Here is a 16,318-nt window from a genome sequence, read left to right on the forward strand (position 1 = left end):
GCGGAGCACCGGAAACCACCTGCTCTAATTAAGCGCTGGTGCTGGGGTAACAGGGGAGAGGGACATTTGTTCAAGAAGGTGTGAAAGAACAAAGTAGAGATGTGAAAGATGAATAGGGGGACTGGAGAGGTGTAAGATACAAATAGACAACAATTTGAATGGAGAGACTTGAGCTGAATGAGAAGTGCAGATGGGCACGGGAGATGAATGGGCCAGAGACTCCATGAGATAAATGCGAGAAACTGTTAGAGATGAGGGCTGTGAAAAGTCAGAATGGCAAGAGGTGATTACAGGTGAAGTGGGAAGTTGAATGGGGAGAGTTCAGAAGTTGTAAAAAGGGGTGAAAGAAAATGCCGGCAATATGAGAGAGGGATACGAAGTTGGGTGAGGAGAGAGGGATGGAAGGGAGGGGGTGAGATGAAAGCGGCATGGGTAAATTGCTTAACTCTGCACAAGACCGCCAGGGTTTTAAGGGACCCCTGCTTCTCCCGGCCAGGGCCAGCACGTATTCCTGCGGAGTGGAAGGCTCATCACAAAGGTTGACTAGACATCTTTCTGATGTTAGTTGCTGTATTTTGGTTAATAACGGGTACTGATGGGGTGAAATCTTTCCTCTGTGTTATTGTGTGCAAAAATGTCAAAATAATGAAGCAATTCTATCCCAAAATAACGTGGCATCACATAACATTATTTAAATTTTCCTCCCACACAATTTAGTCAAGCCTTTCGTGTAATTTGGTACTCACTTGCCTCGTAATTCCAGAAGCCCTGCTTACAGGTTTAGAAATGTTTGACAGGAGGGGGTCCTTACGACTGAAAATGTTGACAGGGGGGTCTCAGCACCCAAAAGTTTGAAGACCTCTGCTCTAGCCATATCTTACCCTGCCTGAACCTTTGCATACCTGTGCTTTTCTCTGCATGTAATTCTCCCATCCACATCTCTGTCAGCCTACACCCATGCTACACTTATCCCTAACTTTACCTGCCCCCTCTCCTATGCCTGCTGTACACCTGTATCTGTCTGCACATCATCCTATGCCTGTCCCTGCTGCCTGTCAGCTGTACATCCATTCTTGCACCTGTATCTATTTTAAACACCTTTATCTATCGCCACCTCATTTGGTCCCTGCCTCCTCGGGCAGCTATACCTATTATACATTTGTATCTTTTGGCACCTCATTCTATAACAGTCTCTGCCTCCTATGTCAGCTGCACCCATTATGCGCTAAATCTCTCTGTCCCCACAACCTCTGTCCGCTTTACCCATTCTGTATTTGTACCTATTGGCACCTCTTTCTTTACCTGTCCCAGCCTCCTTAGGCAGCTGTACCCATTCTGCACCTGTATCTATCGTTGGCTCATTCTGTCTGCCTTTTCGGGCAGCTGTACCAATTAGGCACCTGTTTCTTTCTGCTTCCTCTATCAGCGGTACCCATTTTGAACCTATTTCTGCAGTTCATCCTGCCCCTGTCCCTGCCTCCTCTGTAAGTTGCACCTATTCTACACCTGTATGTATCTGCACCTCATTCTATACCTGTCCCTTCCTCCTCCACCATCATAGCCTTGCCTCTCATCCATATTACTACCTGTCTGTATTCCTCCTAGCTGCAGCACCTCTCCTTCCTCACCCTGCTTCCAGCAGTATGCACTGAGTTCATAGCTCTCCCAGCTGCAGCACCTCTCCTTCCTGGCCCTGCTTCTTGCATGCACTGAGCCCATAGCTCTCCCAGCATGCACCTATCCTTCCTCGCACTGCTTCCAGCAGCATCTAGTGAGCTCACATCTCCACGAGCCGCACCCCTCCTTCTTAGCACTGCTTCCAGCATGTACCAAGCTCATATTTCTCCCAGCACCAGGACCTCTCCTTAGTCGTACTTCCTGGTCATAAAACTCTCTGTCAGTACTTTTGCTGCCTTTACCTTACGCGTCCCATGTCTGTAGGCAAACATAATTTTGGCCTCAGAAGTGGCAAAGCCAATAGGTCTCACTTGTGACTGATCATGCCTTTGAGACCTTTTGGCTTTGCAGATGCTTGTTTCTGTCTTAAAAATAGCTACACAAGACCATAGATAAGAAAACATTATTAATTCAAGATTTAGATTTAACATTATTGATATTCTCTTGCAGAATGGAAAAATCAACATGGATGCCATTGTGTCTATGCCACTTGCAGAACTGGCAGCAAAGCTTAAGGAAGGCTCAGTCTCACCGGACACTGCTCTTTACGCCTATATTGTAAAGGTAAAGGAAATTATTAATTGTCAAATTACAGGAAGTTGTGAATGTGTCTGTTGGTTATGAGTAAAAAGATTACTGGAACCAATCAGAGTTTGATTTACCTACTGTGATATACAGCCATGTTTTATAGATACCAGGATGGTGAAGCCACTATGCTGGTATCACAAGGCGTTCAAATTACCTGAGCTACGATAAGAACTGTCAATCATACATTGGGAATCTCGCGGGTAACCTGATGTCCTCAGTTTCAGAGGTTTGTTGACGAGATTGAACCTGCGGTAGCTCAGATGCTCTAACTTCAGTTTTGTTATGGTACTCTTCCCCTGTTCCCCTTCACCTCCGGCTGGGCTCTGCAACATGAGCTGTATAGGGAGGCGGGCCCTTCCTGTGGTGATATCCAGGAAATGGTAGAGCATGCTCTCTTCTTTTGCCCGGCCTACATGAAGAGGAGGAAACAGCGGTTACTTCCAGGAAGCCCATATCTAGGGGTCAGGAAATATGTATAGGTCCTTCTAATCTTGAAATATGACATGATGGAGAGGACCAGGCATAAGGCGTGCCGGCCCAGTGTGGGTCCCCATATAACTGAGGCACAGGGTGTCGCTATTGATTCTGCCCCCTCTGATGCACCAGCACTGTGATGGAATTGATGTGTAAGACTCTACCTGTTTATTCTATGGCCGTACCATACCAAGTTTATAAATTGCACTGATGACAATGATTTCATCTAATAATTTACTTTATTAGTGGTGTTTATCTGCTTTATATCTTGTTTTTAAACTGTTCTTGTTGGTGATCCCTTGTCTGAATCATTATGTTTAAAAATCTTATATTTATGTTATTATTTGTACCTTTATTGCTTTTAACCAAAAAAGATAATTTTGATCTTGATAACCTTAATTTGTCTCTGGCAGAGCAATGTAAGACAAATATTGATTATTAAAGATATGTGAACAGAGTGGATCATACAAAGGGTGTTAATCATATACATTCACTTGTACCACTCCCTATCCTCAAAGCTCGGAAGAGCAGAGCCCTAGGAGGTACATGTCTGAGAATACAGACTCCAGGTACAGACTTGATCAGTGTTTCGTAGGAGGAGGAGGTCACACCTCACTTTAAATACATATTATAAAGGTACGGAAAGTATATTTTTGCACATATTTATGTCAGGATCTTGTAGCAGCAGAGGTGACACATATTTAGCCTTCTGACAGGAAAGAGAATGCTGTCTTCTCCAGAGGCATCTTTCCCAGGGTAGGCACACTCAGATTCATTGTTAGCACTCAGAGATCTTGGCAGACAGCTGTTAAGGGAAGAGAGTGTAAAGATATGTTGGTTGAAAATTAAAATAGGATTGTCTCAGTTACTAGCTATGAATCTCCGGTGTTTAGACAAAATATCAGAGAAAAAATATTGCGTGGTCAAAATATCGTGTCAAGAAGGTAGGTTTTTATAGGTAGGCATAGTTTTGCTCTATATAACTCCACGTATATAAGCCTGTGGAGTTAAGAATAGTAAATCTGTACTTACCTATGTGCACTTACCTTCTCAATATTTTGGTCCTCGATACTTTTGAAACGATAATCTATTCACACTATATTTTTGTTTCCGATATTCTGTCAGTGATCCAAATATCCTGGTTAGATAGGGACTGGGTAGGTGCCAATAAAAATGCATCATGTTGGTAGGGCATAGCTGTCTGAAATACAGTGTGTAGTACTATATGGATGAACTAGCAGCCCATCCCGACGTTGTCCGGGTATGAATTGCTGCCGGCCAGTAGTATATTGTTTTGTAGGATTTCGTTTTCATAGCATTTCTTATCTGTGACAGGCCTGCGAAACGCTCCGATTCACAGTGCACTGCTGATGCACTTAAGAGTGCTCATTCAGTAGTGTGTGAACTCGAGTTTCCCTACTTTATTTTTCCTTGCAATATTATATAGAGGGAACTCGACAACATGGCATGAGCACAATTTACATTACAGAAGAACACATTAATTTGTGGTAGGCACGGGGAGACAAAGCAATTTGCCTGGAATCACAGGATGTTGACCTGATGCCGAGATTCGAACGTAGCTCCCCAGCTCTAAATTTTGCAATTCTAGAACTTGTGGCGGGAGGTGTGTCTAAAAGTGTATGTCGGTGCTGGCCATCAACGAGAGAGACCTGTGCATTTTTCAAATCGGTGGTGAAAAAATATGAGTATGTTGCTGGAGATGTGAGCCGCCGTGCCACCAATGTACTTACCGGGGGAGGGGAAAAACCCATTATTCCGCAACTTTCTTTCCGCAGACCATTACTCCGCATACTTTCATTATGAAAGTACCATGACTCCGCAATGCCATTATAATGCATGGCATTACATTTTATATGCTTTTACCACGCATACATTACAACAAACTTCATTGTAAATGCATGAATATTAAAAGCATGTTTTTTTTAATGTTTGGATAAGGTAAGTATGGGTATATGTTTTGGGGTACTGAGGTATATGTTTTGGGGTGTTTCGGTATTTTAAGGGTTCAGATATAGTTTTGGGTTATGCGGTACAGGGGTAGTTTCAGCGTTTAGGGATAGGTATGGGTTTTGGGGTACTGGTGTATTTTTAGGGTTCAGGGCTAGGTTTGAGTTTTGTGGTATAGGGGTATTTTTAAGGTTCAGGGGTAGTTTTGGGTTTTGGGGTACAGGGGTATTTTGAGGGTTCAGGGCTAGGTTTGGGTTTTGGGGTACAGGGGTATTTTTAGGGTTCAGGGCTAGGTTTGGGTTTTGGGGTACAGGGGTATTTTAGGGTTCAGGGGTAGGTTTGGGTTTTGGGGTACAGGGTTATTTTTATGGTTCACAGCTAGGTTTGGGTTTTGGGGTGCAGGGGTATTTTTAGGGTTCAGGGGTAGGTTTGGGTTTTGGGGTACAGGGGTATTTTAAGGGTTCAGGGGTAGGTTTGGGTTTTGTGGTACATGGGTATTTTAGGGTTCAGGGGTAGGTTAGATTTTTGGGGTACAGGGGTATTTTTAGGATTAAGGTATAGGTTTGGGTTTTGGGGTACATGGTATATTTATAGGGTTAAGATGGGTTAGTGTTTAAGGGTGTTGGAGTATTTTAAGGAGTAAGGGTGGGTTTTGATTATGGGGTGCAGGGGTATTCAAAGGGAGCAGGGTGGACACCCGGAACTGGAATGTAGAGAACCTGGGAAGAAAAAACAATGAAATATTTGACACAACACGCGCCCCGCACACGCCCACACCCCAGCACACAATATGAGACATGGCATGAAGGGCGGAATGTAAAAACAAGTTGAAGGACAGAATGCAGAATAATGTCATACATTCACCCCAATACAAAAATCTGAGCCTAAATCCATCATTTTTTTTGCACTCCACACCACCCCAGTTCAGACATGGCCATATGCAAATCAGCCTTGACCCTGTGCCTCATGGGAACATTCCAGGCCGAACTGCCAAGCCATGTCTTTCCTGGACCAGACTCAAGCATCCTAGAACCAATTTCTGGCTATCAGCCATCTTCAGCCAAGATAGCTTGACTCCAGTAGTCTGGAGAGCATGGGACTCATGTCTGAGCATACCCAGCCCACTCGGGGTGATAAATGCAAAAACAATAGTTGATGGACTGAATGCAGAACAATGTCATACATTCACCCCAGTACAGAGATCTGGGCCTAAATACATCATTTTTTTGCACTCCACACCACCCCAGTTCAGACATGGCCATATGCAAATCAGCCTTGACCCTGTGCCTCATGGGAACAGTCCAGCCTGAAGGGCGGAACGTACCACATGCCCCCAGCATTTGTCACCCCCCCCCCAGCACAAGCCCACAGCACAACGCAGACACGCCCACAAGGGACTACTTTGCTGGCACGGTTCTTTTAGCTTTTAAATGTATATGGTTGGCGTCTGCATAGCCTATGTCCTTCTGCTGCAACTGCCCTTTCCAACACTGTATTGGGTGTTGTGATTGGTGCTGTGGTTCCTGAGATTACCCGCCTCAAAGGTTTGGGCTCTCTCTTTATTATATTAGTATGGACAGGATATTGTACTTGGTTAGTCACACAACTGCCGACAAACAGTTACCACAGATTACATAAAGTTCTGGGATGTGCATGGTATTTTATGTGAAGCACTGGGTGCTGGGGGAACCTATTAATCACAGAGGTGAAAAAACAGGTAAAGGTTTCAAACCAATAAATGATACAAGCCTTGGCTATCTGTTTTCATGTTTCAGGCACTGGAAGTGCACAAGCAAGTCAACTGCTTGGCTGATTTCCTTCCTGAGTGTGAGGCACAGCTGAAGGAGGTGAAGAAAGATAGAGCTAAAGGCCTTCTGTATGGAGTACCGGTCAGCATCAAGGAGCACTATGGCTACAAGGTGATTTATGTTTCTTGTAATGTCCCTCTTCGAGCCTGATTATGAGTTTGGTGGTGTGGTACCCATGTCTGAGGTACCGCTTTGCTTAATTCTGAATATTCCCTGTGCAAGGTGCCAGCAGGGGAACTTTCTTGAACCTCTGCATTTGAGCAGCTTGTAATCAAGGACTTGGATAAGCCACTTTTTGTCAATCATCCAACACATTTGTTACTACAAGAAGGGGAACACTTTAATACTGCAGAGACATACAGAGACATTTTGAAGTGCATTCAGAGATGTACTATAACCTAAAAGTGAGGCTGCACAGTTGCATACATTTGTCACAGAGCTCGGAAGAGCTAAATAGTTTTCAGTAATGTATGTATAAATGATGGATTTGTTGTTTATTAAAGCTGTTAAAATTGATAACTACTACAAATTTGTGATAATGTCTATATACAGTTTTAATAATTCTGGCAAATGGCTTGTCGTTGAGTCTTAAACATATGCAAGGAGCTGTTGTATGTAGCGCATATTTGACTCAAGGGCTCAGAGCACTTTCCATGAGCACCAGATTACATTGCACAGGGTCAGTTTTATTATTAGGCACAGAGATTTTAACCCCTTCCATGCTGGTGACGAACCCCAGCCGTCATGCACTACGGTGCTCGTGTGCTGATGACGGCTGAGGTTCGTCATGGCCCGCCCCTGTTCGTTTGTTTACCGCACGGGGGCGGAAACGGGCCAGCAGGGAAGGGGTTAAAGGGTTGATTTAGAGTTTGGCGGAGAGGTTACTATGTCTCTGCCAAACTGAAGGCCCTCCCACATGATTTACAGACGGACGGACCTTAAGTACATCAGCGAATGTGACATACTTCTTTGATGGCCCTACAGAGGAAGGGCGTTGGAGGCTTGGCCTTTTGACCGCCCACCAGATTTAAAGTGGGGAGATTATTTGAAGATGGCTATATGTGACAAAACATTTACCTTTTAGGGAGGGCCACTGTTTTTACTTTGATGTTTTTACTAGCTGATGCAATGTCACAACATAACACCGCACAGCTTAAGGTATAGTCCAGCATGATGCAACAACACACACCCAAGTATAACCTGCATAGCATTACACAAAACAACTTAACACACCACGTCATAATGTACACAGCATAGAACAACATGATGTAAGATAACCATGTTAGATACCAGCTTAGAGGAATACTTTACCTGGTATTTGACCCTCCTGTATATGGATCTGGATTGTATGTATACAAACTGCAATAAGGTTTGTGTTTAAAAAAATAACATAAATAGCCCAGCACTACATAATACAACATGATGTAACCCACCATAACAATGCACCCTAACATAAACAGCATAGCATGATATGACTCTACACAACACAGTCTAGCATAAAACAGCGCTGCACAGTATGGCATAAAAAACATAATGCATGATAACATAACAAAGCATATCACAGCAAGACATAACAGCATATAAAAGCAGAACATAACATAAAACAACAAACCATAACGTAGATCATAGCAATTCATCACAGCAAAATACAACGCCTATCACATAACACAGGACATATCATTCCATAACATAGCAAAGACTGCACAGGCTGACACAACATAAAATAACACAAACCTATATCACTATTATAAGGCAACAACGGTCCTTAACTTAATTAGATATTAAACAAGCAGTTAATGAAATATAGACAACGATGTGTACTATAAGCCAAAAAGTACCCAGCGGGATACTGATTTAATCAATGTAAGAAGGTCACGAAGGATAAAGTGAACAATTTTTACAGTGGGATACAATCCTGTATCCAATACATATATCACATAAAAAGGAAGAGAGGAAATCAAGACAGATAAAGAGGAGGTAAGTCAGGCAATTTTGAAGCGAGGGGATGCTTACTTGAAGGGTTTGTGAATAGCCTAACTGTCCCCATGTAGTAAGCACAATTTAGTGACACAATGGAAATGGACCGGTGGAGGATCCGTTTGCTTTGTAAGCCGATCTCTCAGTACTCTTGATCGAGTAGTCCAAAATTGCTGCCGCTGACACAAGCCATTCTGCCCGAGATCGGCTTACAAAGCAAACGGAACCTTCGCCGGACCTCCAAAAAAACCCGCCCCCGTTGGCAGCACCCGCCACAGGCAATGAGCCGACATCACCTCCTGGGCTTCTTTCACATACCGGCCTATCCCTACCGCCGGTCCCCAGGATTTCCAGGCCTACCACCGTAAGGACCTGTTCACTCAGTTTCACTAGCTACTACCACTGGGACGACCCAGGCTCCTAGCACCGTTACCGGTTCTGCTTGCTCGCAAGGCTTGCATAACACTAATTGCAATACCAAAAACTCAGGCAATGTAACGTTTGTCCTGATGATGATCCTTAATCTGTATAGGATCAAAACGCCGTCAACTGTTTATGTAGTTGCACACTAGTCTTTCCATTGTGTCACTAAATTGTGCTTACTACATGGGGACAGCTAGGCTATTCACAAACCCTTTAAGTAAGCGTCTTCTCGCTTCAAAATTGCCTGACTTACCTCCTCTTTATCTGTCTTTATTTCCTCTCTTCCTTTTATGTGATATATGTATTGGATACAGGATTGTATCCCACTGTAAAAATTGTTCACTTTATCCTTCGTGACCTTCTTACATTGATTAAATCAGTATCCCGCTGGGTACTTTTTGGCTTATAGTACACATCGTTGTCTATATTTCATCAACTGCTTGTTTAATATCTAATTAAGTTAAGGACCGTTGTTGCCTTATAATACTGTTACCCCTGGTCCTTGACTACCTAGAGGGTTCCCTTGTTTCCTTAAAACTGTGCAAACCTATATCACAGCATATCTCCACACGACACAATGTAGCACTATACATCTTTTTTGTAACATGATGTAGCACTGAATAACACCACTGATCACAACACACAATGTCATAAAAGGCTGGAAGAAATAGGCATAAGGAGGAGTTGGAAGAGGGTGAAAGAAAAGTCCAGACAAAACTCCATTCTTCCATCTTTATAAACCAGAGAACACATCACAGTGGGCTTCATGTTCGGATGTATGCCAGTCACTGTTGAAATATCCTATAAAAACTGTGAACACAGCAGAAAGCTGTTTGGGACTCAGAAGAAAGAAGGTACCACATGGAAGGATTCTGGCTTGCTTGGTGAAGGACTCAGGAGTAAGAATCATCCTTCATGTTAATTTTGTGGAACTGAAAATGTTCTATTTGGGTAAGAGAAGGTGGCCTCTTGCTCTGCCACAAGGCATACAGGGACCTAGATTAAGGTATAGAGATGGTGACATCCTGATGGCATTACAGCAGATAGACTAGTGGTGACTGAACATTTGGATGTGTTCTATTTGAAGGCAGGAGAAAGCTATTTTACTTTAATCCATGGATGGTGTGTGAGGAGCAGTCCTTGGTAATTCAGGGACCTTTGGAGCACCCAGGAACTGGTTGTTTAGAATCTTTACATCTGAAAACCACAGACTGCTTTTTGGTGAACTATTCCAAAAATATGGAGATTTGCTGACGGTGATTGAAAATGTCATTTAAAGCATTTTTTCCAGAAGCTATTTTCTGTTAAAACCATTTCATGGGAAGGTAGAGGTGGGATTACTTTGTTTCAGTACCAAAAAACACTAGCTGAGGATAGGGCAATGTGACTCACGACATGCACTTCCTGTGTATGTGACGTGTAGTGAGTGAAACTAATCCTCAACTATTAATGGTGCCAGATGATGTGCGGAATATCCAGCACACTGAAATTCATCAATAAACTGATTTATTTGGCTTTGTCAACATCCTCGAGATTGTCTTCTTAGCAACAGAGTGCACAGAGGGAGTCAGTGGTTGGCAAGCAGGACCCAAACTGTTCTGACTTATGTCTACGTGCTCATAGCTGGAGTTTTTTAACTGGCGGAAGATCTCTGTTGGGAGAGTCAGTAACAGAGCAGGGAGCTAGGAACGCCACAGAGCAACCCAGGTAAGAACACTATCTGTTCTAGGACAACAAACTTGTGAATTTGGTGGGAAGGATAACAGGGTTAGAACAGTGATTCTCAGGATTCAAAGACCAACAGTGATATAATATCACCACAGTCACAATGCTGACTAAAGAACTTCCAACATTAAAAACTAAATAAGAGGACCTTGAGAATAGATCTACCTGATAACATTTTAGGTCTGTTGGGATCCTAGAAGCTCCCAAGGTCAGTTTGTAAGTGATAAAACTCATGATCTTATCAAGATGTGTATTCTCCTGGATCACAAGAGAGACTTAACAATCACTTGAGACAATTTCTATTAAAAAAACAAACCACTCTGCCCAAAATTACTTTTCTAACTGCTAGAAAGTTGCAGATAAGATAAGAACAATCCTAGAAACACTGGCATTCCCAAATATGATGCAAGAAACCTATTAGGTTAGGGATATCATATTTATTCTAATATCCCTAATCTAATACATTTCTGGGTGGAGTGGTTTGTTTTTTGATTGGAAATTGTCTCTCTCCCCTGTTCCCTCTGCCCTATATCATATTCAGGGGCCTCCTTCCGTGTGAGTGGTTAACAATCACTTGAACCCACCATGCTCCCTCTTTCCAGTCAAAGAATGTATCTCCTTGTTGCACCATTTTAATAATCTTTTCAGATTATCACATATTATCACATACAAGTAAGAATACTGCAGAATGCCATAATTTGGAGAATTAATTTTCATTCCAAGTTTTTTGAGACATGTCTGTGAAGACTTCAAGCACAAGGATACAATTCACGGTCCATCACCTGTTGTGTTTGCATATTCCGCCCTAAGTGCGCTGGGGATGCCCAGACGTGGGTCCCAGGCACTCCACACCACTGGAGTCAAGCTAGCCGGGCTGATGAGAGGTGTTACCTCGAAACCGGTCCGGTCCTCGGATGCTTGATTCTGTTCTGGGAAGGACATGGCTTTTGTAGTTCGGACTGGACTGTTCCCATGGGGCACAGGGTCAGAGCTGATTTGCATATCGCCATTGTCTAACCCGGGGTGGTGTGGAGTGCAAAAAAACGATGGATTTGGGCCCAGATCCTTGGACTGGGGTGAGTGTGTGACATTGATCCACACTCGGTCCATCACCTGTTGTGTTTTCTCTACAAAATAGAGACATGCATTTTGAGAATGGAAGTCAATTGGTATTATTAGGGATATACATTCATTAATAAGTATTTGTCTGTAAATACCTGCCATTTGTGCCTTTTTTCTTTTTATGTGCCTTTGACAAACTTACATGTGACAGACACATGCAGTGGTAAAAAGGGAGGGAGGCCCCTTCTTCACAACGTGCTTATTTACATACGTAGGTAACAAACATTGAGTTTCTTCTCAGTTCCTTACATTTAAACTGGTTACTATACTTTAGCAGTTTTTTAATATACATTGAAGCTTGTCCATTTATGGTACTCTACGCTAAGCATGGCAATTTACATTGCATGCCAAACTCCTACTACTACTTTGAAAACCCTACCTCATAATTACATGCAATTAGCCAAAAACTACATCACTAGTGCGAGAAAGATTTATTTCATTCATTAATACCTTTATGCATGTAACAGCTTTATACATTAATTTAAAATCATCATAAGTTGTTCAGCACTACACATTTAACAAAAGGTATAATACTTTCCCTAAAAGGTGCACTCATTTGATCCCTAATACAGTTCAATACACATTTCTCTCATTATCATTTCATCATCATTAACTGAACCACAATATCCTCTTAATGAGACATAATGCATTACAAACAGCATAGGTTTAAGACAGAATGCAAAAGTAAATTCATGGTGCATTTTGCATAGTAATACATCATATAGCCTTTATCCTGATTGACAAGAAAGATGAATAAAATATTGTCTTGTAATGCTTATTAAGAACTGTTTTAGGAGTAGCAACTCACTATATTTCTGACAAAAGAGAAGAGACAACAGATACATGCCAGATCAAATAACAATGTAAGAATAAAATCATCAAACTTGAGTACTTTGCATGGAAACTCAAGGAGATTTATGTGGAGCTTAATAATTAATAGTGAAACTGAATATTTGATAATATATCATTTTCCTAAACTAATATTTAGGCTCGCACTATAAACCTATACTGCTAGCTATCTAATTCTTTCTAATGTGTTAACACGTATTCTTCTCTTTTCTTTCGACACACTAGTAAAATCCTGCAATGGGATGCAAAGCGATCTGAGAACTACTCATGAAAAATGCTTGTATCAGGGTCAATATAAAGTAGGCTGCAGAGGTGGATGAGAATTACACACATCAATAGTCCATTTGGTGCACCCTAACATACTGAAAAGATGTTGCCTTGGACTGAATCTGCCAATACAGAGGATGCTCAGGGATGATGCCACATAAGATTTGAATATGTTTTGGAAAGAACAGACATATATGAATATTTCATCCAAAGATAATCATCCTATATGGACTTCAATGGTTATACAGTAGATAGAGTAAGTTTACAAAGTTGCATATAGACAGACAAGAAAAGGAGTTAATTTGGTGTGAGGGTACCCTCATCTTAGTGCTAAAGCTGTAGTTCAGTCTTAAAAGGGGACACTCCCAAAACTGTATTTTTTAGAAGCTCAAATAGCAAATCAGGGTAAACTTCACAGATGCAATGGCCATAGAGAAATTACAGTTAGCGGCCATTACAACAATTTTGTGATTTAGTACATCATGTCAGACAATATAAAGAAAGGAGACAAAACCTACCAGGAAGGGATGCAAGCTCCCCTGCCTACTTTTTGTTTAGTTGGTCTGTTTTCATTGTCCTGATCGTCTCTAAGTGAATCATGACTCAAGGTACAGAGAGACTGGGGGTTGAAGTCACACGTTTGTGCCAATTGAGGGCCTATGCAGGAAAAAACTCATGTATCTCTGCCAAAGTCTGAAAAGTATTGTTTTTATTTTACAGGGGCACGACTCTAACTGTGGTCTTGCACGTTATATCAACATCCCAGAGCAACAAGACAGCGTAATAGTGCAGGTTTTAAAAAAACAGGGAGCCATTCCATTTGTGAAAACCAACGCCTCTCAATCCATGTTTAAGTAAGTGAAGAACTTATATATTTCCTTAAATGATTGTCAACTGGTTATCAAGAAAAATTTAGCGAGGAATAAATGGGCTGAAGAGCAATGGGGACTGGTTAGAGGCTAGGTCTGCCTTTTCCTGAATTCCTACCTCCTTTTCACATTGTATTCTAAGTTTTAACAGAGGAAGACTGTACTCCACCTTGAGTACCATTGGCTCTCTTTTTAGTACCAATGGACGTGCACATACATTGCTTTAGCAGAGCTGGTAGACAGTGTATGAGTCAGGACTCATTTTAATACAGATCATAGGTAAGCAAAATGTTTGAAATAGAATGTATCCATTTTATGCTACATTGCATTGGGATGATGGTGTTTTAGTGCTTTCCATTGTAGACCAATTGAATCTAAGGGAGGATTTAGAAGTTAAATAATATTCTGAGTGTTTTTATCTGAGGTTTAGTCCAGTGTAAGTGGTACAACAGGACTTAGAGGTTTTCTTAGTGATCTGTTCCACATAGTAAGGTCTGCATAGTGAGTCCAAGGAAGACCCGAAGCATAAGTGGTGCAGAAGTCAGAGTAAGGCTTTATTCAACATAAGAGGCTCATCCATCAGCCTTCTGACATTTATTCCTTCCTTATTTAAGGTAGAAGGATAAATTGAATTTCTATGTGGTCCAGCGAGACCCCATGATATGCAAATATGTATATGTATTAGCAGAGCAGAAACAGAAATACATCTTGTAGCAATAGCTTTTTTCGAAGCATTTACTGTTATATGTGAGGTATTTAAATTAAATGTTTTGTTATGGCTAGGAACAGAATAACAACAGGAAATACACACACAACTGGAAGGTGGTACTCCTTCAGATCAAATGTATAGCTTTAATAGACCCAGGAGGCATCAGTCAAAAAGATGGTGTGACTCACTCTTCTAGCCTCCTGAGCTGCTCCTGAACTCAGTAGTAACCCAAGAGCACTATGCTCCTAAATTCCAGTAGTACACCAGCAGTATTCCTGCCATTCCCAAGGATTTAAGGGAAGAATAGTCAGGAGACTTAGAAGAGCTAGTTAAGCTAGTCACTCCAAAATCTTTGTCATTCGGACCCAGAGGGAATACATTCTTTGAATGTACAAATTTGAAAATGTCCACTACTTTATTTGTACAAACAGACAGATATGATAAATGTGCTTCATTATGCTAGCCTCCATCACCCAAACCTCAACAATTACCCAGATTATTGTCAAATTCGATCAAAGAGGGGTATGCTGTCAGACAAAAATCAGTAATAAACAGAGCGGAACGATGATCACAAAATTTAGAAAAGAGAATTATTAACACAAAACACTCATAGAAACAGCAGAGGTAAAGATGATAAAGTACAAAGAAAAGACATTTGTAAATTGAAACCAAAGCAATGCCTTAAAATACTCTCTACAATCATATCAGATACAAATGTTACAAATACATTTGGAACATGTTACTAAAGGATGGTATAGAGCACTATTCAGAGAAGGTTCATGGTTATCAATGATGGGCTAACGTTAAAGATGTATTATAAACACAGAGAGACGCATGGTGATTCAAGAACACAACCTATGATTGACACTGTAGAACAACATCATCATCCACGCATGGGGAAAACCTTTAAATTGAAGGATCATGCAACATGAGACAGTGATTGCTGTATTTATGTCATGAAATACCCTTGTGGTCTACTGTTAATTGGAAAAATAGATGTAAAAATTAAAGTGTAGGTTAATAAACATAAAATTAATAACATGTTATCCAATATGAAAGCATCATAGGAGAAACATTTCAAAAAGGCCAATCTAAATTTAAACCAGTTACGATTCTAGTGGAAATCCTACCATATAAAAGGTTAAGACTCTTACCAGATAAAAAAGAAATAGTAGGGAGAGACAAAAAGTTATTTATGGACTTCAGCAGGTCATTTGCACTGAAAAGCATAGCCTTTTCCAGAATATGCGCTTCCTGTGTTCACTCCTCCACATGAAATGGCCATGTGTATGATTGCCAAGTGGAGGTGCACGTTTATGAAGGGCATGCTTCCATTACTGTTTTTGCAAAGTCATCCTGTATGCACTGTGCACCTACATTTTATGCTGACTGGTACTGGTGGCAACTGGCCAGCGGCAGCTTTGCGGGTCGGAGCTCACCGAGCAGCCGAGGACTGGTTCACCCCCATTCCTAATTGCACATAACTCTTTGGCTGACCCTTCTCGGGCTGATCACAACAGTCATGCACACTTTCCCTCTTCTCGACCCAGGCTGCATTAAAGCCTGGGTGGAGAAGATGTCCAAGCCTCTATTCCCTGTCTGAGCGCTGAACCACAGCGCTCAGACCAAGCACAACGGTGTATTGCAGCATTGTGTTTTGGATCAGGGGAGCCTGGGAGATTCCAGGTTTCTTCCTGTTCCTGTCGGCGGGAGGAGGAAAGACTCGACCAGAAGGAGCAGCAAGAAGGACACTGCAAGCAGGTTAGGTTGAATTTCATTTTTTATTTAACCTCACCCCCACCATCCCAACCCCGCCTCCTTTACTCCTAATCGGTGACAACCGCCACTGAGGACAGGAGATT

The 16,318-nt window shown here is 41.8% G+C and overlaps 1 protein-coding gene across 2 annotated transcripts in view; it reads left to right on the forward strand.

Annotated features, from left to right (window-relative positions):
• The window catches only part of LOC147747105 (vitamin D3 hydroxylase-associated protein-like), a 289,799-nt gene that overhangs the window by 81,006 nt on the left and 192,475 nt on the right, over positions 1-16,318 (forward strand). For both annotated transcript variants that reach the window (XM_086952355.1, XM_086952356.1), the window contains exons 2-4: positions 2,128-2,241; positions 6,483-6,626; positions 13,599-13,732. In XM_086952355.1, coding sequence (XP_086808481.1) covers positions 2,128-2,241; positions 6,483-6,626; positions 13,599-13,732 — 392 coding nt within the window. The remainder of the gene's footprint in view (positions 1-2,127; positions 2,242-6,482; positions 6,627-13,598; positions 13,733-16,318) is intronic.

Source organism: Lissotriton vulgaris, chromosome 1_1, assembly GCF_964263255.1.
Source record: "Lissotriton vulgaris chromosome 1_1, aLisVul1.2, whole genome shotgun sequence".
Lineage (NCBI taxonomy): Eukaryota > Metazoa > Chordata > Amphibia > Caudata > Salamandridae > Lissotriton > Lissotriton vulgaris.